At 38.7% G+C, this 19,804-nt stretch overlaps 1 protein-coding gene across 1 annotated transcript in view; it reads right to left on the bottom strand.

Annotated features, from left to right (window-relative positions):
* Positions 1-2,493: 2,493 nt before the first annotated feature.
* tnmd (tenomodulin) overlaps positions 2,494-19,804 on the bottom strand; it is a 55,076-nt gene continuing 37,765 nt past the window's right edge. Inside the window, exons 4-7 of the mRNA XM_086158291.1 lie at positions 16,567-16,674; positions 9,920-10,076; positions 9,038-9,141; positions 2,494-4,266 (exon numbers count right to left, since the gene is read on the bottom strand). Coding sequence (XP_086014417.1) covers positions 4,057-4,266; positions 9,038-9,141; positions 9,920-10,076; positions 16,567-16,674 — 579 coding nt within the window. The 3' untranslated portion in view covers positions 2,494-4,056. The remainder of the gene's footprint in view (positions 4,267-9,037; positions 9,142-9,919; positions 10,077-16,566; positions 16,675-19,804) is intronic.

The raw sequence follows: 19,804 nt of genomic DNA on the forward strand, positions 1-19,804 counted from the left end.
AATCTTTTTTTTTCTTTTTTTTTCGTTTTGCTTTGATTTTTTTAAACCCAGGATATTAAGATGATGAAATAATCATTTATTAATTAAATCAGGAGAAAAAAGTTGAAAAACAACATCTGATTGCAGTGGTTTTTTCTGCGTGAAGAACACTTTAACGCCACAAGATGGCACTGGTAATACACCTGCTGTATAGCAGAGCCTTCGTCTCAGTCTGAAAAGGAGTAACTATTCCTTCAGGTCAATAATCTAAATACACCCTCTTTATACATTAGTTTTTGCCCCTCTCCTCCCCGCAATAGCAGCTCACGAACCAAACAATTGATCAGTTATTTGAAACGAAAATAACCACCGCATTTTTTATCGGTAACAAAAGGAATCAATTCACATGTGAGCTTCATTGAAAGAGGCCGTTCCCCGAACCAGGTAGGGGAAATTCCTTGAACTACACTAACCTGTTAGGCACTATGTCAAGTAGGGCAGTCAACCTTGCTTCCTCCCCTCATCAAACACGTGATAAAAAAATAAGTGCTTGCGGCCGCTTTCCTAGACACTGTGTAAACACATGAGAAAACTGTGAAAAGCTTCATTTGAGATTAATTCTTGCATTATATCTGCAAGGGAGGAGTATTACAGTACTATCACAGACTCAAAGATATTCCTCATATCTAATGAGAAACAGTACAGATCCTCTGCAAACATGATAGGGCTGTCAATTCACCGCCACATTTTAAATAGACTGACATGAACAATCAGATACAATTTTATTTTGAGTTATTCATCATCTTTTTTCCATTTTCGAAAGCTAATCAAATGCCACCAAATAATCTGCCACTCGAATAGCCTAGTGCTGTCTTTTAATTCAAATTCATAAATAAATGTAGTTTTTTTTTTTTTATCATAGTGTCTTTTTAATTTAGCAGCACTTAAAGTGATTAACACCTCATCTACACTGCATTTCTTCAACCTCGAAACACACCCACACATGCACACACATACATACTCATGCGCTCACAATCACTTGGCAGAGGCTGTCTTGCAAGGTGTTAACAAAGTCATCTGGGATGTTTTGCTCACAGACATTTTGATATCAGGAGATTTTTTGTTATTTAAATAAGCAAACACGAATCCAGATCAGGACTTTATCTTTATGGTTCATGGTCCTGTTTTATATTGAAATCAGTATTCATGCCTTCAATCTCTCATCTCTTCTTGTCAACGCCTATTGCACAAATAATCACCAAACTGTCTCTGCCTCTATTTAAGCCCCTGTGCCACACCCATACCTTGCTAGATTGTCATGACTACCAGTGAATCCCGTGCTCCCCCATGCTCCCCAGTGCTGCATGTAAGTGTATGATTTAATTTTGTTGAACTGTTTTTTATCATTGGACTACTTTCACCTGTATAACCCTGCTGGTTAACTTAAGTAAAGAATTTTGGAACTTTGAATGAACTCTGCCCGGTTCAGTTAATCCATTTTACATAAACATATGTTCAGATGTGAATATAATGTGTTGGAAAATGTGTTGGAAAATTCCCCACAATTGTACTAAATAAAGCATAAGTACAGGTTGATCTCCTATCATTTCGTTTTTTTTCTGTGGGAGGAGGACTAATGCCATGAAATCTAAAATTTTCATCAAAAACATTTTCAAAAAGACTTACCAACCAAGCTTTAACCTGTTGTTATCTCAAAGGACTGTATTTCTGAAAGTCAAGCCTTGAACACTAGATTATACGGATGTTGAGCTATAATTCTTTTAATAAGCTCTAAATTTCTTCTGGAAATTTGCAGGGCATCAGTTTTCCTTATGAATATTTTAGTATGATTTGTTTTCAAGCGTAAACATCTGTACTTAAAAGCTTGACTTTTATAGTTCTTATTTAACCTTTGTCCCAACAGACACAAGATGCTCTTAGGGAACCAGCTTTAATATCTGTAGCAATCTCTCCAGTCAGGGTAAGCCATCCCATTCAAAATGACTCTCAGGGCTTCTGCGGCAATTTATTCTCAAAACTACACAAAAGAGTCCATAGAGTCTGCTGAGACCTTGGCAGATAGAAAATCAACAACTGACAATCTTGCAAAAAATATCCCTTTATACCATTCCTCATCACTGTGACTGCAAAGCATACTGGATCCGTCCGTTTACTGAATATTTGACAAGCTGATGTGAAATAGTGCGTAATTAATTATATGAACCAGTATTGTATGAACTTTATTTTAGAGCGGCCTTGGGGGCTTTGCCGTATACTCAACTGTTTATTTGAAATATGTTTGCAATTATTGTATTTGTTAACCCAAGCTTTAATTTTTTTTGCTTGACATGTTGCTCTGGGCTGTCTGACATTATTGATTTTAAAAATAACCATTGGGTTGTAGTCTGAACTTTATGTGCATTTCCATAAATCACTTATATGGAGTAATATGTTTTGCCCTCACAAAATGCTTTTTGCAGGAAAATATTATTGATGACACTGACATTGATATCATACTGACAAGATATGATTCAACACCCTGATTCACTTACCGAGAGAAATACTTTTGTGTTGCTGTACACAAGCATTATTTTGCATCAGAAACACAGGAGAGCCTAAGAATGAAGTACAGACAGTAACATAGTATTTTTCTCTTTTTTTTTGCTTCACAGCTCTTAATGTTTCTACTAATGAGCGGTGTGTAACGGACAGAATGAGATGTCTTTTCAATGAATTGCATTTGTTCAAACCCACATCACATCAGCTTCACTCCAGGGTATTAAGTTTCTTTATATTAAATCACATTGTTTCATATAAGGTAGGACAACTAAGGTTGTTCATACAATGAAATTTTAATTGGAAGAAGTATACAAAAGACTTCAAAACAATCTATGACAACACGTGTGTCCTCGTTTGGACTGAATATATCATATAGATTGGATACTCTGCTACCGCACCTTTTGTCATTCTGACGAGAGTGTGTCTGTGCCTCCCTCAGTGACTATTTCAGCTTGACAGATTGAGTTGTGGTGTTTCAGCTTTAAAATGTCTCTGCAAAAACAGACTGTTTGAACAGTGGCACCATGTAAAGCTATGCGTGGATTGGAACAACAACGAAAACAAAGGGGGATAACTTAACATCAAAAAAGGACACCCTAGATCTGTGCATCTCTGATCCTGTGACTTGTGTACCACAGTTAAACAGAGAAGATTTGTCAAAGCATGAACATGAAAAGATGTATGACCATATTCTTTGTTTAGCAGCTTAATTGCTGCAACTTTATTGACATAATGCTCACATTCTTTTTTGGTTTGGGTCTTCTTTTTTCCTCCCTAATTTGCATAAAGTAAATTGAGTCATTGAATTCAATGCTAGTCCTCTTTATAATATAGACATATGTCAATCTCTGCTTTTGTGTATGCATCTTTTAAACTTGAAGACTTCATTATGTAACTTTGAATCCATTTGAATTGACAGCTTTCATCTCTAAGACTCCATTGAAAATGTTAAATCTTGAATTCATATTGAGTGATATTTATATTATATTTATAGTGAGTGTTTACAAATGCAGTAATTGCACTTAAAAACAGTGACAGCTGGTACAACGTTAGCTGGTGTGAGAGAAGAGGATGCAGAGAATAGGGTTGGATGGAGCCAGATGACTTGCTGTGGCTACCGCTGAACGGAGCAGCCGAGAATAAAGAAAACAAATTATATTTATAAACATGTGATGTAATTTGATAGCACTTTATGAAGTGTTATGAAATATTCATATCTATAACATGCCATTGTGTATATGTACATATAAATTGATTACAAAATGAATAAGAGAAACAGAAATTATGCTTTGGTGTGTATATATTAAGAAAAACAAAAAGTTAATCTTTCTTACTTAATTATAATCCTTACACAAAGTAAAATGAAAGGAAAACCAAATAAGCAAGAAAACGGCTAAGCAAAAGAAACATACTGTATCAATACTACACTAAAAAAAGCTCCAAATGGATTTTTGTTTGAATGACTGACTGGCACTAAGTTTTCAACTTTGACAGTTTAGTTAACAGCAGACACCCTCATCAAACCCTCCCGAGCATTCGGGCGATCCACCAGTTACAAGGCATGACAATCTGACAGATGACACGACCTCCTTGGTAGTAGTAAGGCCATGGGTTGAATCCACCTAGGGGTTCATAGTAACGCCGGCAGAAGCGGTAACCCCGGCGACAGTACTGGCAGCAGTAACCGTTATCATCCAGACGATTATCGAGCTCCGTTTCAGCATCTCGCTGCAGAACACACAGGATTGGGAGAGGTTATGATTAACGCAGAGGTTGAGAAAGTACAGCAACTCATAGTTTAAATTGATGAGCCTGCGCTCACTTGCACATCATCAAAACGTATTGGAGGGAAAAAACAGGAGGGAAAAAACTGATTTGATGTAAAATCCAAAGTTGTGTTATGGCTAATGAGAATGACAAAGGGATTGAGATAGCAGTAAAAGTGAGAGAGCTTGATTTAAGCTCTAGGGAATAAACCATGATATAATACTCTTGACCTTTTTATGCCAGAGATAGCAGTATTTCTGGATCCAGTATCTTCCATCCAACAGCTCTAACGTTGGATGGAACATAGTTACCGGCATAATTACACTATTTCTTTCATCTCTGACCTCTTAACTCCCTCAACCGAAGCTGTCTCTTTGCACCAAATGGCAGCCCCTCCTCCAATAGAGCATTCAAATTAGAGCACCACATGTCTTGGCACCCTCCCTCTGACCTTGACTTTAAGTGCGTGGCACATTCCTAAAGCAATTAGCAGACTAATGATCGCCTAACAAGGATTCTTTCATTTGCTCTTCCTGGCTGACTCTGAATTTATAGAGGGGCCAATTGAAATCCAAACGAAAGGTAAATTGGGTAGATTTAATGGGCCTTGGATTTTTCCATTGTGCTGGCTGGTTCGTGCCCTCGTAGGCTCGTGGAGGCTGAGTGCCATGCCTTTGATCGCGTGCAACTCCTAATGGGGTTCGGAGAAGTGCCACTTAACTCACCGCGAGAGTTGAGATGGCAACTGCCCTCCGTCTGCATTTGACCACATTTCAATCTCTTTTAGTAAATTAATCCTCAGAGACATTTTGGCTCTGTCTTGTTAAACTGCTTGGATCCATGGGTTGACGGGCCTGTGCTGCCTTCACATTCAGAACAAAGTGGCATAATGCTTTGAAAGCATTTACAATGAGTAAGCTACAGGCAATAGTGCAGAACAAAACATATCCGCTGCTGGGAATACGAGTGTTGGTAGTGTTTGAGGAGACAGGACCTGCAGGAACATATGGCTGAATCCCTTTAGCTTAAATAAGGGAATAAGTGGCTATTTTAATTTTCCCTATCACGGGAGAGTTGCTCACAAGAGGCCTACACAGATTATATCTTTTGCTTAGTTGTCATCCTGTATTTTCATCACCAAACGCACATAAAAATAAGTAATGGCATTCAATGTGATACATGTCTGTGGAGGCTCTCTGTCATCCCGGTCATGATGAATTCTTGTCGAAATCTTCTTGTCGTGGCAACCGGACTTGAATTTCTTCACGTGAGGACATTTCATCCCTAGTCTGTGGGGCTTCTTCAGTTCTAATGACCTGTGGGGAGTTTCTGAATATAACTGCCAGGGTTTTGGGCGGGTATAGGGTATGGTGTCATGCCAATGTAAGAGTTGAATGGCAGAAGCTAGGTTTAAGGAGGTTGTTATGCGGGGTGTTGTTCGTTGGGACAAAGGAGCAACTTTTGTGGAATTACCTGGATTGTAATGTGAAAAGTTAAAGCTAAACAAAGGAGTGAAACCTGTTGAATCACATGAACTGAGGCTCATGTGGCTGTTACGGGGGGGCTGCTTCTGGTGGTTAATCTTTCCTGATTGTTTGGAGAGTGCAGATGGGCCTGGTCTGTGTGTGCAAATCCGTCTTGGTATCGATCCCAGTCAGGCATTATACGTTTTTGAAATGTTTACCAACCTTTACCTTATCTTACCTTGCTTACCTTAAAGCAACCGCTTTACCTTTTCACATTCCAATCCAAGTAATTCGACAAAAGTTGCTCTTTTGTCCCAACGAGCGACATTAGCATAACAACCCCCTTAGACCTAGTTTTTACCAATCAAGTCTTACATTTACATAACAAGCCACCATAACCTATATCCGCCCCAAAATCCTGGCAGTTATTTTCGGAAACGCCCCACAGGTCATTAGAACTGAAGAAGCCTCTTGGATGAGGTGTGAGGGGTATTCAAGTGAGGAAATTCAAGTCTAGTTGCTGCGACAAGAAGGTTTGGAGAAGATTGTGATACATGGAGTAAAATGAGTAAAAAAGACTTTAAGACACACCCAACGATTGTGTTTTGGATCGGCGCATTTGATTTATGACTACAACAGGTGCAAAACATATTTAAGATTTGTTCAGTCAAATTTCAGGTCAAAGGCTTGTTAACAGCACTCTTATTGAAAGCTGTCAGTGGACCAAAGATGATCTTATTTGCTTCTCATACACCAAACTGCGATGTTACTAAAACTCCAACTCCAGCATGAGAACGGAAGAAATATTCAAAAAATTGCTGCTTAAAAAAAGCGGGATCAACAGGCTGCATTGTGCCTTAAAGACAATTAATCAGAGCTATCCTTTTAAAACGGAGGGCACATATTAATCACTTTGGCTTTGAGTTGCTGTCTCTAGAGGGATGCTGCTGTGATAAGAATGGTTCACCTTGGGAAATCTAGGCAGTCACTCACAAACAAGCAGCATTAATGAAGAGTAAAAGCCATTACCCTCTTGCTGCATCTGATTTCATCACACAAACACCTGCAAACACATTCACACACACGCTTGCACACAAACACCTCTATGCATTTTATGAGGCGCTGGATATGAATGAGTCTGCAGAGTAGAAACCTGCCTAAGCCATTCAATAAGATGTAACGAATCAAAGCACGACTCCTCTAATCTCCACACTTGTTGGCGTTATTTCACACACACTGCTTACAGCTCTTCATGAGCTTGAAGCACATGCCTAGATGTGTTATTAAATCTCATAGCATCCTTTCATTCCAGGATCAAAACAGCAGAGATAAGATTTCTGTCTCATGCCCTGCTTTGTATTTGAAAAGGATTTCATGTAGACACACAGGACAGTGCGACGCAAGAATGATTTGCTGCTTGTCCTGAACTCAGATTTTGATCTTACTGTGCTCTGCGGAAGGGTGGAATGAATTTAGGTATAATTGAATATGTAGATAGTCATTTCAATTCTGTAAATTCTGGCAGTTTACCAATGTGATAAGGAGATTTGGTTTTTCTATGTAAAGATTCCTCCGAAGGCCCAACGAGTCAATGTAATGATCTATTAATTCTATCAAATGTTCCATACAGGAAATGAAATCCAGTCTGACCCTGAATCTCGCGGTATTGCAAAGTATACCCACTATAGTCACAAAAGCACATAGGCACAGGTAGAATCACACACTGAAGTTGTTTGCATGGTTTATGACCATTAACATTTTTTTTTTTTTTACAACGAGGCCGTCTGTTATTGTCAACACATACTTGCGTTGTGGGTCAAGGACAGAAGCACCATCCGATCAGCCTTGTCAGATGGTAGTTATTCAGTCTGAAATTTTCCAGGCCACCACTGAAACCCACCGCTTTCTGACGTAGCAGCTGCGCAAGTGGTCAACTTCATATATCTACCAACCCGTGTCCCAAGGACCAAGACAATTATCCCACTTTACAAACGTGCACTGTGGGGAGAAACGGCATCAAGGGAATGCTTGTTTTGGGTTTCTGTGGGTGTTTGATTATGATAGAGGAAAGGATTCCAAATAAAACACACATACACACACACACACACACACAAAATGAGAGCCAGTGGCAAACCGTGTTCTTAGAGGAAGGTGTTTTCTGACTGTGCAGATTTACATGAGTTGTGGCTCTGAGTGAAGAAGATGAAGAAAAAAAAATTGGATTTGCTAACACATGTGGCATCCCACTGGCATGAACTGGAGTTCAGTCTACCAATTACAGTCTACTGCCTGGCCTCTGCTTGGTCACAAAGCCCTTTGTTATCACCAGACTCACAAACGCTCTGCTTGGATGTTGTGCTGGGATGGATTGTGGGGTATGCATTACTCAGCTGATAGAGGCAAAACATTTCAAAAGGATTGTGGGGTTTTTCATCCCCTGGTATGTTTTAATTGCAGAGCACTGCTTCCCTGTCACAGATGATGAAGGAGAAGACATGGAAGATGGGTGAAATTTAAGAATTGGGGAAAGGTGTTTCTGGAATAGACCTGATAAATGTCCTCATTATAGAGCGTCTCATTTCTATATACATCTTTTACCGTTTCTTACTGGTTTGAGAGAGAGAGATAGAGTTTGACTTTGCTTCAATGAAAATGTGTATGCATGCTTTCGGCTATCTTTGTGCCTGTGCGCAATATATTTAAGGCCAGAGTCAAGGATAATTAACCATACAGTATTGAGTGCTTTGTATGCGGTATGCCAAACGATGACACTTAGCCTTCATATTCTTCTAATACGTTTTTATAATTAAAATTAATAATTAATAAATGATCTGCAATAATCTGCACTGAAATAAGTGACCTCGATGGTTTCTGTCTGCACAGTCCTTTTGAGTGGCTCAAAAGACTTCTATCCTTTTTAAATAAAGGTTCAGATAATAAATAAATAACTCACTAAATAAATAAAAGAGAACCCAAAAAAAAGGTACCAACGGGCGCTCTAGGCATAAGTTGCTTCCTTTGAAAGCCTGGATATTCTTCTCAATTAATGGAGAGACATTAAGGGAGTCTTCAATGAACTGGCCTTACTTAAACAGATATATAGAGCTATTGCTCTGCCCTCTGGTGCACAAAGTCAGTTTTAACATCAATTAGTGAGCGATTTATATGCAGAAAGAGTCGGGGCAGAGCTTAAGCTAATTGAAGTGGCTCCACTGTATCTTATGATGGGGTCCTTCCTTGATATGTTGCAGAGTGGCCACACTTACATAATCATTTACTGCAGGGTGGTCCAGAACATCACGGGTGAAACGTTGACCAGTGACCTCTGCATCCGGCGTGTCCACATTTCCCACCTCATGAAATTCAGCATCTGAATACGGAGGAAGGCAGAAAAATTTCGTAGCCTCGCGACTTTTGTCAGTTTTGAATTTTTGCAACATCAATTATGACGCTCTGAAACAAAATTTTGGTGTTAAAACAAACATTCTGTAGCAGCAGGAAGTCACTTTTTCATGCTTAAACCAAAATAGTGCATCAACTGTGATACTAAAACAACATTTTTTGTAGTACTCAAATTGTCAAATGATTTCATGAGATTTTCCTTAACAACCATGAAAAAGATTATCTTCACTGATCAAATGAACAGTGATGTTCATTTCAAAATATTCTACGCAATTCCATCAAATATCTTTTTTGATTTGCTTGATAACAATGTGGATTCACATACCTTGAAATACATTAATGACAAGTTTTACTTTACTTAGAACCCAATGACTATATCATACTTTGTATGTTTTTTTTCAATAACATACAAATCAATACTTATGCTCATGAAAATATCTGATGCCAAACCGTATATTATATTACTTATAATAGTTGAAAAATATAATTACATAAATGATGATATATTACGAGATGCTTGCCACACCATACATAATATGCATGAGGTGCTTCGTGGTCACTGGAATTTCTATGTCTTAAACTTTTTAAAATTATGCTTTTGCACTGTTATCTGAAGACTATTCAGGATTTGAATGTTTTCATCACTGCAGTCTCCATGGGCATCTACAGTATATGGTCTTTCGGATGCCCCCCACTGAGAGTATAAATAGGATGTGTTTAGACACAGAGATGCCCTCTGCTCTTACCACCCAGGGGATGGATCCAGTGTATGGGCAGCGCCTGGCAAATCTCCCAGATCTTGGAGTTGAAGAGAAAGGCTGGGTTAACGATGGGCTCCTCGGCAGGAACCCACACTTGGGAGTCCTCCATCTTCATATCCATGGCTTCTGTCTCATCCACTTTCTAAACCACACACACACACACACACATACGCACACGATATCAAGGCCAAATACACCAGGGTTCCACACTATACAGTACATGCTTCTGCCTTCGCAGTTTCATCCCATGAGCCAAACAACATCTCCAGCCTCATTGTTTTATCTATCACCTCTGTGTCCACGGCGAGCTTGCCAACTGCCTGACTCCTGACTCCCACTGCCCTGACTCCCTCCTCTCTCTACCCCTCATCCGCTTCTGAACCCGCAGGCTCGCTCTTGCTATTACACATCATTGATATTCACAGACAGTGATGATTTGACTTTTAAATGACTTTAGAGAAGATCTTCATTACTCTGAGTGTGACTGCAATATCGTTTAATGTGACAGACACAATAAAGCCTTGCAGCCCCCTACCCCGCCCCCAACCCCTCAACCTCACCACCACTGCTACCATCACCACAGTGTTTCACTTGCCATCAAGCTCTATCAGTGGGCTTAATTTGTTGATTCTGTATTTCATGAGCTGTAAAGTAAACTATTATTGCTTAATGATAGGGACTACATGTCACTGTGGTCTAATAGAGACTTATGAAAGGGATTTGGTAATGCTCACTCCAAGCTATGCAGATGTTTTTTTTTTCATGTATATGTAAATACATATAAACGGACCCCTCTTCCCATTTGCTTGTTAATTAGCAACCCAAAACAGAAAAACAGCTCACTTGACAAATGTTTTTACAAGGTGATTTTCTCTCAGTTTAAAGTGTAATTGCACATTAGTGAAGGTTGATGTAAAATCCTAGGGCTATAGGAGGACGAAGAGCCGTTTGTATTAGGTCGTGCACCCTCCCATCCCCTCAACTCATCATTCCTGCATGAAATCAAAAATTGTTGTCACTACCAAGTACAGTTATGACCTGTGGTGGAAAGACAACCAAAGAAATTCAATGAAAAAATTCTGTCCCATCCAATATTTTAGAGATGTTAAGCCAAACGTCATGGCTCATGACAGACAGGGACCATAGAAAGGGGGAATCAAAGAAGAGGCATTGAGGTGTTGCGGCCCCCAGTGTTATTCTTTCCAATACAGCCCCAAATCCCCTGCAGCACCCCTGGTGACGGTGATGGAGGTAGTGATTTTTGGTAGCTGGTAGGGGAACTAGGTAGTGAACCGGCTGAACCAGACAGCAAAACACCCTTGGTTAGAATGATTCAAAGCAAGCTTGAAGAACACATACAGTACTCTTTTAATTGGACCTCTTAACTAGTGAAACCAAGTGAGTCTTCTCTGGAAAAGCAAATGGAGGTCATGACACAGGGCTCACAACAAGAATTTGACTTTACAGTTGAGAAACAACTCCAATAACTTGTAGGCAAGTGTGCCCAGGGGAAAGTGGTAAAGGTCAGCCTTTTAGCAAGGGCGGAGGATTTATAAATGCCAGTTGACAAGCACCAAGACAGCATGATTATAGCCCCTCTGTATATACACAGTTTTGAAAGGCCTTTCAATTTTGCGATTGACAAATGGTATATTACAGAATTCAAGAAATGTTTAAACAAGAACTAGACCCTGGCAAGTATGATAATTTATTGTTTGTAAACCTCCCCTGGTATATCGACAGTACAGTTTTAGAAGAAAGAGCACCTTTATTGTCACTATTTCAGAGCCACCTTACTGTTTCATACAGCACAACATCAGCAAAATTTGACCTCTGCTTTTAACCCAGCTAGTGGAGCAGTTCGGGCTTCAGCGCGTAGCTCAGCAACACCTCGACAGATGAGGAAAAGCACAGGAATCAAACCATTAATGTTTGGTTTTAAAGATGACCGCTCAAACCCCCTAAGCCATGTTGCCCCTTAAGTTTGTGTCCACAATCCTCTTAACTTAATTAATACTGTGGTTATTTGTACCATGGACTGGTTTTAAACAATTCACTTAATCCATTCCAGTGACGTGCAGTCAGTAGAGGCAGGGGAGGCCGGGCCTCAACTGTCATCATGGACAGAACAAAATGCAAAATGAAAAAATAAAGTAAATGGTTATATTATTCAGTGATTTTATTTTTGTGATTTTCCGCATAGTTTCACCATTTTTAGTTATTTTTTCAAAATCGCTAAAAAAAATTCACATTTAAGAAGAGACGTGCGGTGACGCAGCAACCAGATGTGCCCACTATGGATTGCGCAATGATTCCGCTAACTATGCTACCATGCAATGCACTGAGACTTTATTGCTGTCTCTTTGGATGTCATTATTAAAAAAAAAAACACTTTTAATATATGTACTAATTTTCCATAGTTTTGCTGATGTGTCGAATGTTTTTTGTCAACAACTGTAATGTGTTTCTCGTAAACATAAATTGATTACAAAGAGACATTAAGTGAGGCAGGCAGTGACGGTGCCTCATGGTAGGGGGCACCGCTGATCCCAGGGATCCTTCTTACTACTCGGATACAGAATAATAGAATTAAAAATAGCAAGCCACAGTAAACAGTTAGCAAGTCAAGTGCAGCCATACAGCTATTATTTTGCCGATCTCATCGGGCTGTATAGCTCACAAACGGTGATGGATGAATTTAAATCTCCTGGTCAGCCTCTCAACTTTTTATCCCAAAAGGATCTCATTTAAAGTGTTTCTAAGGCGACAAAGTTGCTCCAGCTGGTGGTCACTGTTCCGGCAACAACAGCAGCGGCGGAGCGCTCATTCTCGGCACCGAAAAGACTCAAAACAGACAGTCGGAACAGGACCGATCAAGGACGACGGTCTTCACTTGTAGCGATTTCCATTGAGACAGAGAGACTTTTAAAACTGAAGAAAGAAACGGAAGACTTCTACAAGGAAGTTATCGATGCTTCAGAATGAGCGGCGCATGGACTTCATTTATAAGTAAAGGTAAGAGATAAAAACGTTTTTTTACATGTGCTTTTATATACTCTACAGTTTGTATATGCAAAGAATGCTGACATGATATTTTAAACAAAACACGTCAACTGCTGCCGATAAAATGGTGGATCTATAGGGTTCATGTTTGTAAATCTGACTGTGATGACGTCAGTGCCTCACCAGCCATGAACGTCACTACACGTCACTGATCCATTCATTGCTATCCCTGTGTTTATGTTCTAGAGGTGAGTTTGTCCCAATCCCTGATAAAACTGAGTGAAAGGCAGAGCCACAAACAACTAATCTAGCTTCTATCTTCAAAAAAATGTTTTTGATCTGTGTGAGGGAGCCAAAGCAACCAGGGTGGGATCAACCAAAAATGACAAAATCATCCCGAAAACCTATAGCTATCCTGCAGTGCGACCAAAGTGCAAACCACTGCACCATCATACTGGTCTTGCTAAACCAGCGTTCACATGCTTATTTTTTAAGGTCATATAAGGATAGAATTAACAATGTAGGAACCCTTCATGCCACAAGTCATATAGGTTTTTTTCTTTAAAAGACAGAAAGCGATGATGTTTAGTAAAAAATTGTAGGTCTGTTTTTGGAGTTGTACTTTACAAGAAGATTGAAGGAGGCTTTGACACTTACATGACAGCTACCAATCAAAATAAAGTATGAATACAAGACACCTGGAAATCAAATTTTTCCCACACAGCTCATAAATCAGCAGATCACACCTTACTAATATTGACCGATTCAATTATTCCTTTTTGATACCAGTTTGTAATTTAGAACATGACTTACCTAGGATAATTAATCTACAAATACTGTTTGAATAATTCTTCGGCAAATTCATGTTTATTCTGGTACCACACATTTTTTAGGGGATGTACTGGTGCATTTTACTTGTGATCAATCACACAACTGAAAATGTCAGCTGGATCATGCTATTATTTGCTGAACTTGAATCTTCATGTAGACAAAAGAAACCATGCTAGCGGGACATTTGTGTATTCAAATTCTCTTCACTGTCTTACTGTTTGCAGTCACCTGAGTGGGAGGTTTTGGGTTGCTGGGTGAGCTGTAGTCATTCATATGAAGTGGCTGTTTAATGGAGCAAGCAGCATCCATTGACAATGTTAAAGGGTGTGGGGGAGGCGAATGATGACCTCTGTGTCAGACAAGGGAACTGGAATGAAGCTCAGGGATTACTCCCTCAGACATTTCATAGAGGAGGCAAATTGAAAAGGGAAGAAAAATACTGGCAAACAATTCACGTTTGTCACCTGGTTCTCCGTTGCAGGGGCTGTATATCCTTATCAGCCGCTTGCAGTTTTCCTGCAATTTTTCCCATTGTTTTTCACCTCAGCTCTGAAGCCCGCCACGGCTGCTCGGAGTCCTCAGTACTGAGAAGCCTGCGGCTGGGTTAAGCTTGGAACCATTAGTGGTTGGTTTTAACCCCTGTGAGCCTCATGTGTTTCACCACCTGAGGTGGAACTTGTGTTCATCTCCTCCAGGTCACATGTGGGTGGATTCTCACAGAGGACAAACGAGGGGGTGCTATCTATTGTTGGCAAGGTCAGGCCAAGGCCACTTTTTATTACCTAAATATGGTCCCCTTGATATCAAGAGCATTTCTCCTGTGCAATCTCCTGTTTATGTGAGGGGGAAAAAGCATTGTCAACAGCAATGAGCTATGGCACACGATTGTATGTGGAGTGATGACAACATTTTCCATCTCTCTGGAACTGAAAGTATTATTTCTCTCAAGATATTTTAACCAAATGAATATATAAAAATCAGACATTGATTTTTTTTTATTTTGTTTGCACAGGCAGTACTGCGAAAACTTGGTTCAGTGTGGTCTCTGGAAGAAAATATTGTTTTGGCAAAATCCTGAACAGCACATCTTCAAACTGAGCTGACAGTAATGCATTTTTACTCCTGCAAAGAGACCTTTCAGGTTGTCTGCTGCCAGATTGTTTTTGTTTTTTTTTCAGTATCCCTTTTCTAGCATTCTAAAAATAAGGGTTTATAAATGTTGAATTAATATCTGTCACTGAATATCAGTATTTACTAAGATAGTATATAGATATAGATATGTTGTTTATGGAGAAGGGAACATTTAACATTAATAAATTAGATGCTCATGCTTGTTTGTTTTTGTACAAATACTGTTTAAGGAATCATAATGTAAGTAAATACATTTTACTGGAGTGAAGTGCTTTTTTTTCTTATATTATGCATCTGTGACTTTTTATGTTGAAAAGGATACCAAAATGCACGAAGGTAACAAAGTTCACCGTTTTCATTCCCCCAGGGGGAAATTTTTTTAAATAAGAAAAACAACACCCTGCTTTATGTTATGTTTTTTTCATGTTATGTCTCATGATATTTTGCATACAAAGGCATTAGATTAAAATTCCTGGACGTTCAGCACTTATAAAAGGAGTTTTGCCTTTTCCATGGAGCAAATTAGTAGATGTGATTTACATGTTTTGAATGAAATGCTGATACTTATAAGCATATTGAGGGCTGACCTGGTCCATGGTGTATCAGATTATAATTTCATAAACACCTTACTGTTAATTACCTCTTTCAGAGGCCTCTCTGAGTTTCTTCGACTATTTTAAAGATTTACTCATTTTACTCATCGCTGTTGTAGTAAGGGCTATGGTTACTCTTGGTATCAACCCCAGTCAATTTTCTTGCCAATGATGACTCACTTTGGAGCTCTGAATTAAGCCAATTAGGCTTCACAGAGCAGAAAAGAAGACTGAGAATGGCACAGACATATGGTGCTTCCTGGGCAATTAGTATCTGTAAACACTGATCAGACACTATGAAGATAAGAGGAAAAGAGACCAGTGTTTGGTTTTTGGGTGTAACAGCTTGTTCTTAAAGTTAAAACTGCGGCTCTGTTTTGCCTTGGCTGACATTTGGCTTTTTCTGTTTTTTTTTTTTAAACTGAATCTGTAAGCTGGGAGTGCCACATATATGCCAACTTTTTCTTCTTAGACACAATGTGAAATGTAAATGAGAGTATGCCAGCAGTAGAGACATTTGAAAGAAGGATTTTTGCTTTGAACATACGGCCCACTCAGTGAATTGCACTGTGACATAGAAAAATTGGAAATTTTGATTGATTGAATTTCCTCCGTGCCTTTTACAGAGTTCACGTACAACTGTAACACTCAGACAACTAAAATGAATCACTCTACACTTGGAGAGGAGCCTTCTGAAATAAAGCACATTTAAAAAAAAAATACAAGTTTAATGGCTTACCACTTACTCAGACCTCTCTTGCACACTTCCCCTTTAGGCTATTTGGGTAGAGCCTTTGTAGGACATGATTAAAAATTAATATTGGCCCAAGATTGACAGCAAACACTATTTGATGTGAGCCACAAAGAGGCAGTGGGTTTGTGGGCAGCTTTCTGATGGTTTCACAGACACTGCAAACCCAGTTGATTCTTCAGTGAGAGGGTGGAGGTGTTCGGAAAAAGATGGACAGGCAGAGAATTTGTGTGGTGCTCACAGTGTTCCACAGTGGTTATCACCCTTCAATATGCGTGACAGCTTCTGTAGGAATACAGAGACAGCTAAGAGGAGAAGCATACCAGCAATTCTCTGTCTTCGGCGTCCACCTCAACCAGTGTGGGCAATTTCTTAGTTTGGGTCCTGATGTAGCACCTCTGATGTTTGGCAAACCGGATCCCAGTGATTCCCTTTGAAAAAAAAAAAAAAGAAATGAAAAGATACTCATTTATTCAGATATATGTTTCATTCATTAACTGTGTGATGTGGATCTCCCAAAAGCATTGGCGCAATCGTGTTAAAAGGCTTCATTTTTTGCTGATAATCAAAGCTCTTAAAAAAGTCGGAGAAGTTAAAACCTAATGAGTGAGAAGTGGATTTTTTGATCTTTTTTTCAGCAGGGCATAAAATTGATGACTATGTTACCCTCACAACACAGCTCTCGCTGTAAAGCTGAATTGAAATTAAATACCAGGTGTGTATATTTCATAGCAGCAGAACTCAGAGACATTGTTGAATATGAAGTGTTTTCTACGGAGTGCCCCTGTTGAATTAGTCAGTTACAGGTCACTGTCACTCTCTTAATCTGTGCAGTCGAGTGTGGAGTCACTCTCTTTAGCTCTACTGATGATCCTCCATCGTATGGAGCTCTATTCCATCAGACACACGGGGTCTCAATACGCAAGAAACACTTGTTAATTCACCCTTGGTGCCATTTGGTGTTAATCTGAGATATGCAGTCGGAGCATGTCTAAAAGACTTTCTGTAGATCAGATTTTATTCTATTTATTTTCTGCAGAGAAGAGCTGTTCATTCAGCTGCATTTTTTTTAAACAGATGGCAGGATCTACAACTGCAGCTGCTTTAAATTTGTATCAGCTGAAAACTGTAAGAGCAGCCCCATGAAAATTGACTCAATTCAATTTAGATTTAATTGCAGTAACACAGTGATTGCAATGATATGTCCTTTGAATAATTTTATTCGGTTATGTGGATGCTGATTCTACATTTTCTTTGATGCTGTCACTCTGAAAAGCAGATATACCAGGTCGGCAAGACATGATACAAAGTGATGCCTGTCGTAATCTAACACTCGTATTTTCATCTGTACAGAAATGGATGGAGCAATAATACTCTCAAGCATATAAGCATTGTGTTTCTGTCTCGCTTTATTGTGATGAGTCTGTTTAATTTTTGCCTACTGTATTGGTGAGCTGCAGTGGGAAAGAAAAGGGAAATGTTGTGATGAGATACAATGAATGCTGGGGTTATTCAACCAGAAAATGAAGAGAGACACATTAACACTGGAATGAGAAATGGAAAAATAATTTCCTTTTGAGATGCATTGTTAATGTATTACTTGGCTTATCCATATGCAAAATGCTCATCCACACTTACAGTATTTGGCAGGACAGAGGACATCCAAATACATACATCCTTCACCAACCGGGAATAGTATTATTGTATTGGGTAATATCAACATCATTTTTTAGCTTTACAGGAAATGCGTAAAATACATTGACAGTTTAGTATATTGAAGCTGTCGCAAATTTATGACTCTTAAACCAAGACCCTATGGGAAAGAAGACCGTTTGTTGATTATGATTTCTTTGATCTATTCTATTGCAGCAATAATTTATTTTATATAGTTCACTGCTGGATCTTGGGCCGGCTTTTTCATTTAAAGCTTTGAGTGATTGCCAAGCAACAGCAGTGGGTGAAAATACGTTATTAAGAACAACGACAAGACCTTTTAACTAGTTGTCATATTTTCTATAGGATTGAACTGAACAACTGCTAAAACAGGGATATGCAATGAATCATGCTGCTGGGCAAGAATTTCAGAAACTAAGGTCTATCCAGAGAACTGATAACCTATGGTTTGAAATTAACAGATAAACAAGCAAAATGCCTTGAAAATCAATTACATATATTTGGAAATTAGCAAAAGGATTGAAAAAAATGATACAAATACCAACAACAAAAACATATCTTATAACATCACATAAAGAAACACATTTTCTCATGTGTGTAGCAAATCACATATAATTTCAACATTTTTCTGGCCCTGCTGTAAATATTTTGTGCGAAAATAGAAAATTACTAATTAGCAACATGAATTTAGTAAGCCGAAAACATTTAAGATTACTTTTCAACCAATTTAACTAAAATACACAAAATTCCCTTTTGACATTTGTAAACAGTTTGATGGAAAGACAAGGACAAACGCATTTAAAACGCGGCAAAAAAAAATTCAGCAAGCCAGAAATTTGGAGAACTGGTGTTATTTAATTCAGAAAGCCGACCAGTGCATCATCTCTTTTTACTATATAAGATTATCACACATTATCATATTGGACTTAGGGCATACTGGACACTGGAATGACTTCCAAATGAATTCCAAAGACGTTGGAAGGCAGTGAACGCTGGAGGGCATTTTGCTGTGTGCATGTTGTTTGGTCTGAGAAAAGTATGCAACGGCTGAAGAAAAAAAGGTCTGTTTTTTTTTTTTTATTCCCATCTGACCAAAACATCCTTTGGCAAAAGGTGGACTGACATGGAGACTGTAGACTGACTACATCAGGTGCAAGAACTGAGAAACCTACACATTTATTATACAGTGAAAGTTTTTGGTGCTTTTAAAACTCGAGACTGATGATATGGAGAGATGGTAGCTGATCTGCTACTGTAGCAATTCTTTTAGTTCCTTTTTAATCTATTTATTCTTTGATAACCTGCTCATGAGGATGTTTGTTACAGTTTTTTCCAGCTGTTATGTAGCAAACAGATGGGGTTGATACTTATTTCAGTGTGCCATAAAACAGCTGGCAAAAGATAATATGTACAACTTTATTTTATTTTTTGTACATTCACTCATTACTAACTCATTAACTCATCACATTTACATTAACTAATCAATGCATGCTTATTTTGGGGCCCAAAAAGTATTTTTGAAATCCCATATTTGTACCAGTATAGACATTTTTTAATTGTCACATTCAAATATGTTTGTTAAAGAAAAATCTGCTACTTTTAAGTGTACAACACAGAAATGTAAAGATACTCAACTTAATTTGTTTTGACCATCACCGTATACTGCAGCAGAATTGTAAAAGGAGCATGATTAGGCATAGTATGTCTAAGTTATATATTCTTTTTTTGGCCTCTCTTCTGTGATGCGTTCATACAAATTAGTAAATATAGTTAGTGAAATTGTCCAAAAGAAGTCTGATTCATGTTTGCAGTAAAAAACATTCAGTGCGACACTCAGTCCTGGAAGTCTCCATGAAAGTCTTAAATCAAGTTATCATGGTCAAATTT

This window comes from Fistularia commersonii, chromosome 13 (genome assembly GCF_037954325.1).
Source record: "Fistularia commersonii isolate RoL2024-O1a breed Wild chromosome 13, RoL_Fcom_v1.0, whole genome shotgun sequence".
Classification (NCBI taxonomy): domain Eukaryota; kingdom Metazoa; phylum Chordata; class Actinopteri; order Syngnathiformes; family Fistulariidae; genus Fistularia; species Fistularia commersonii.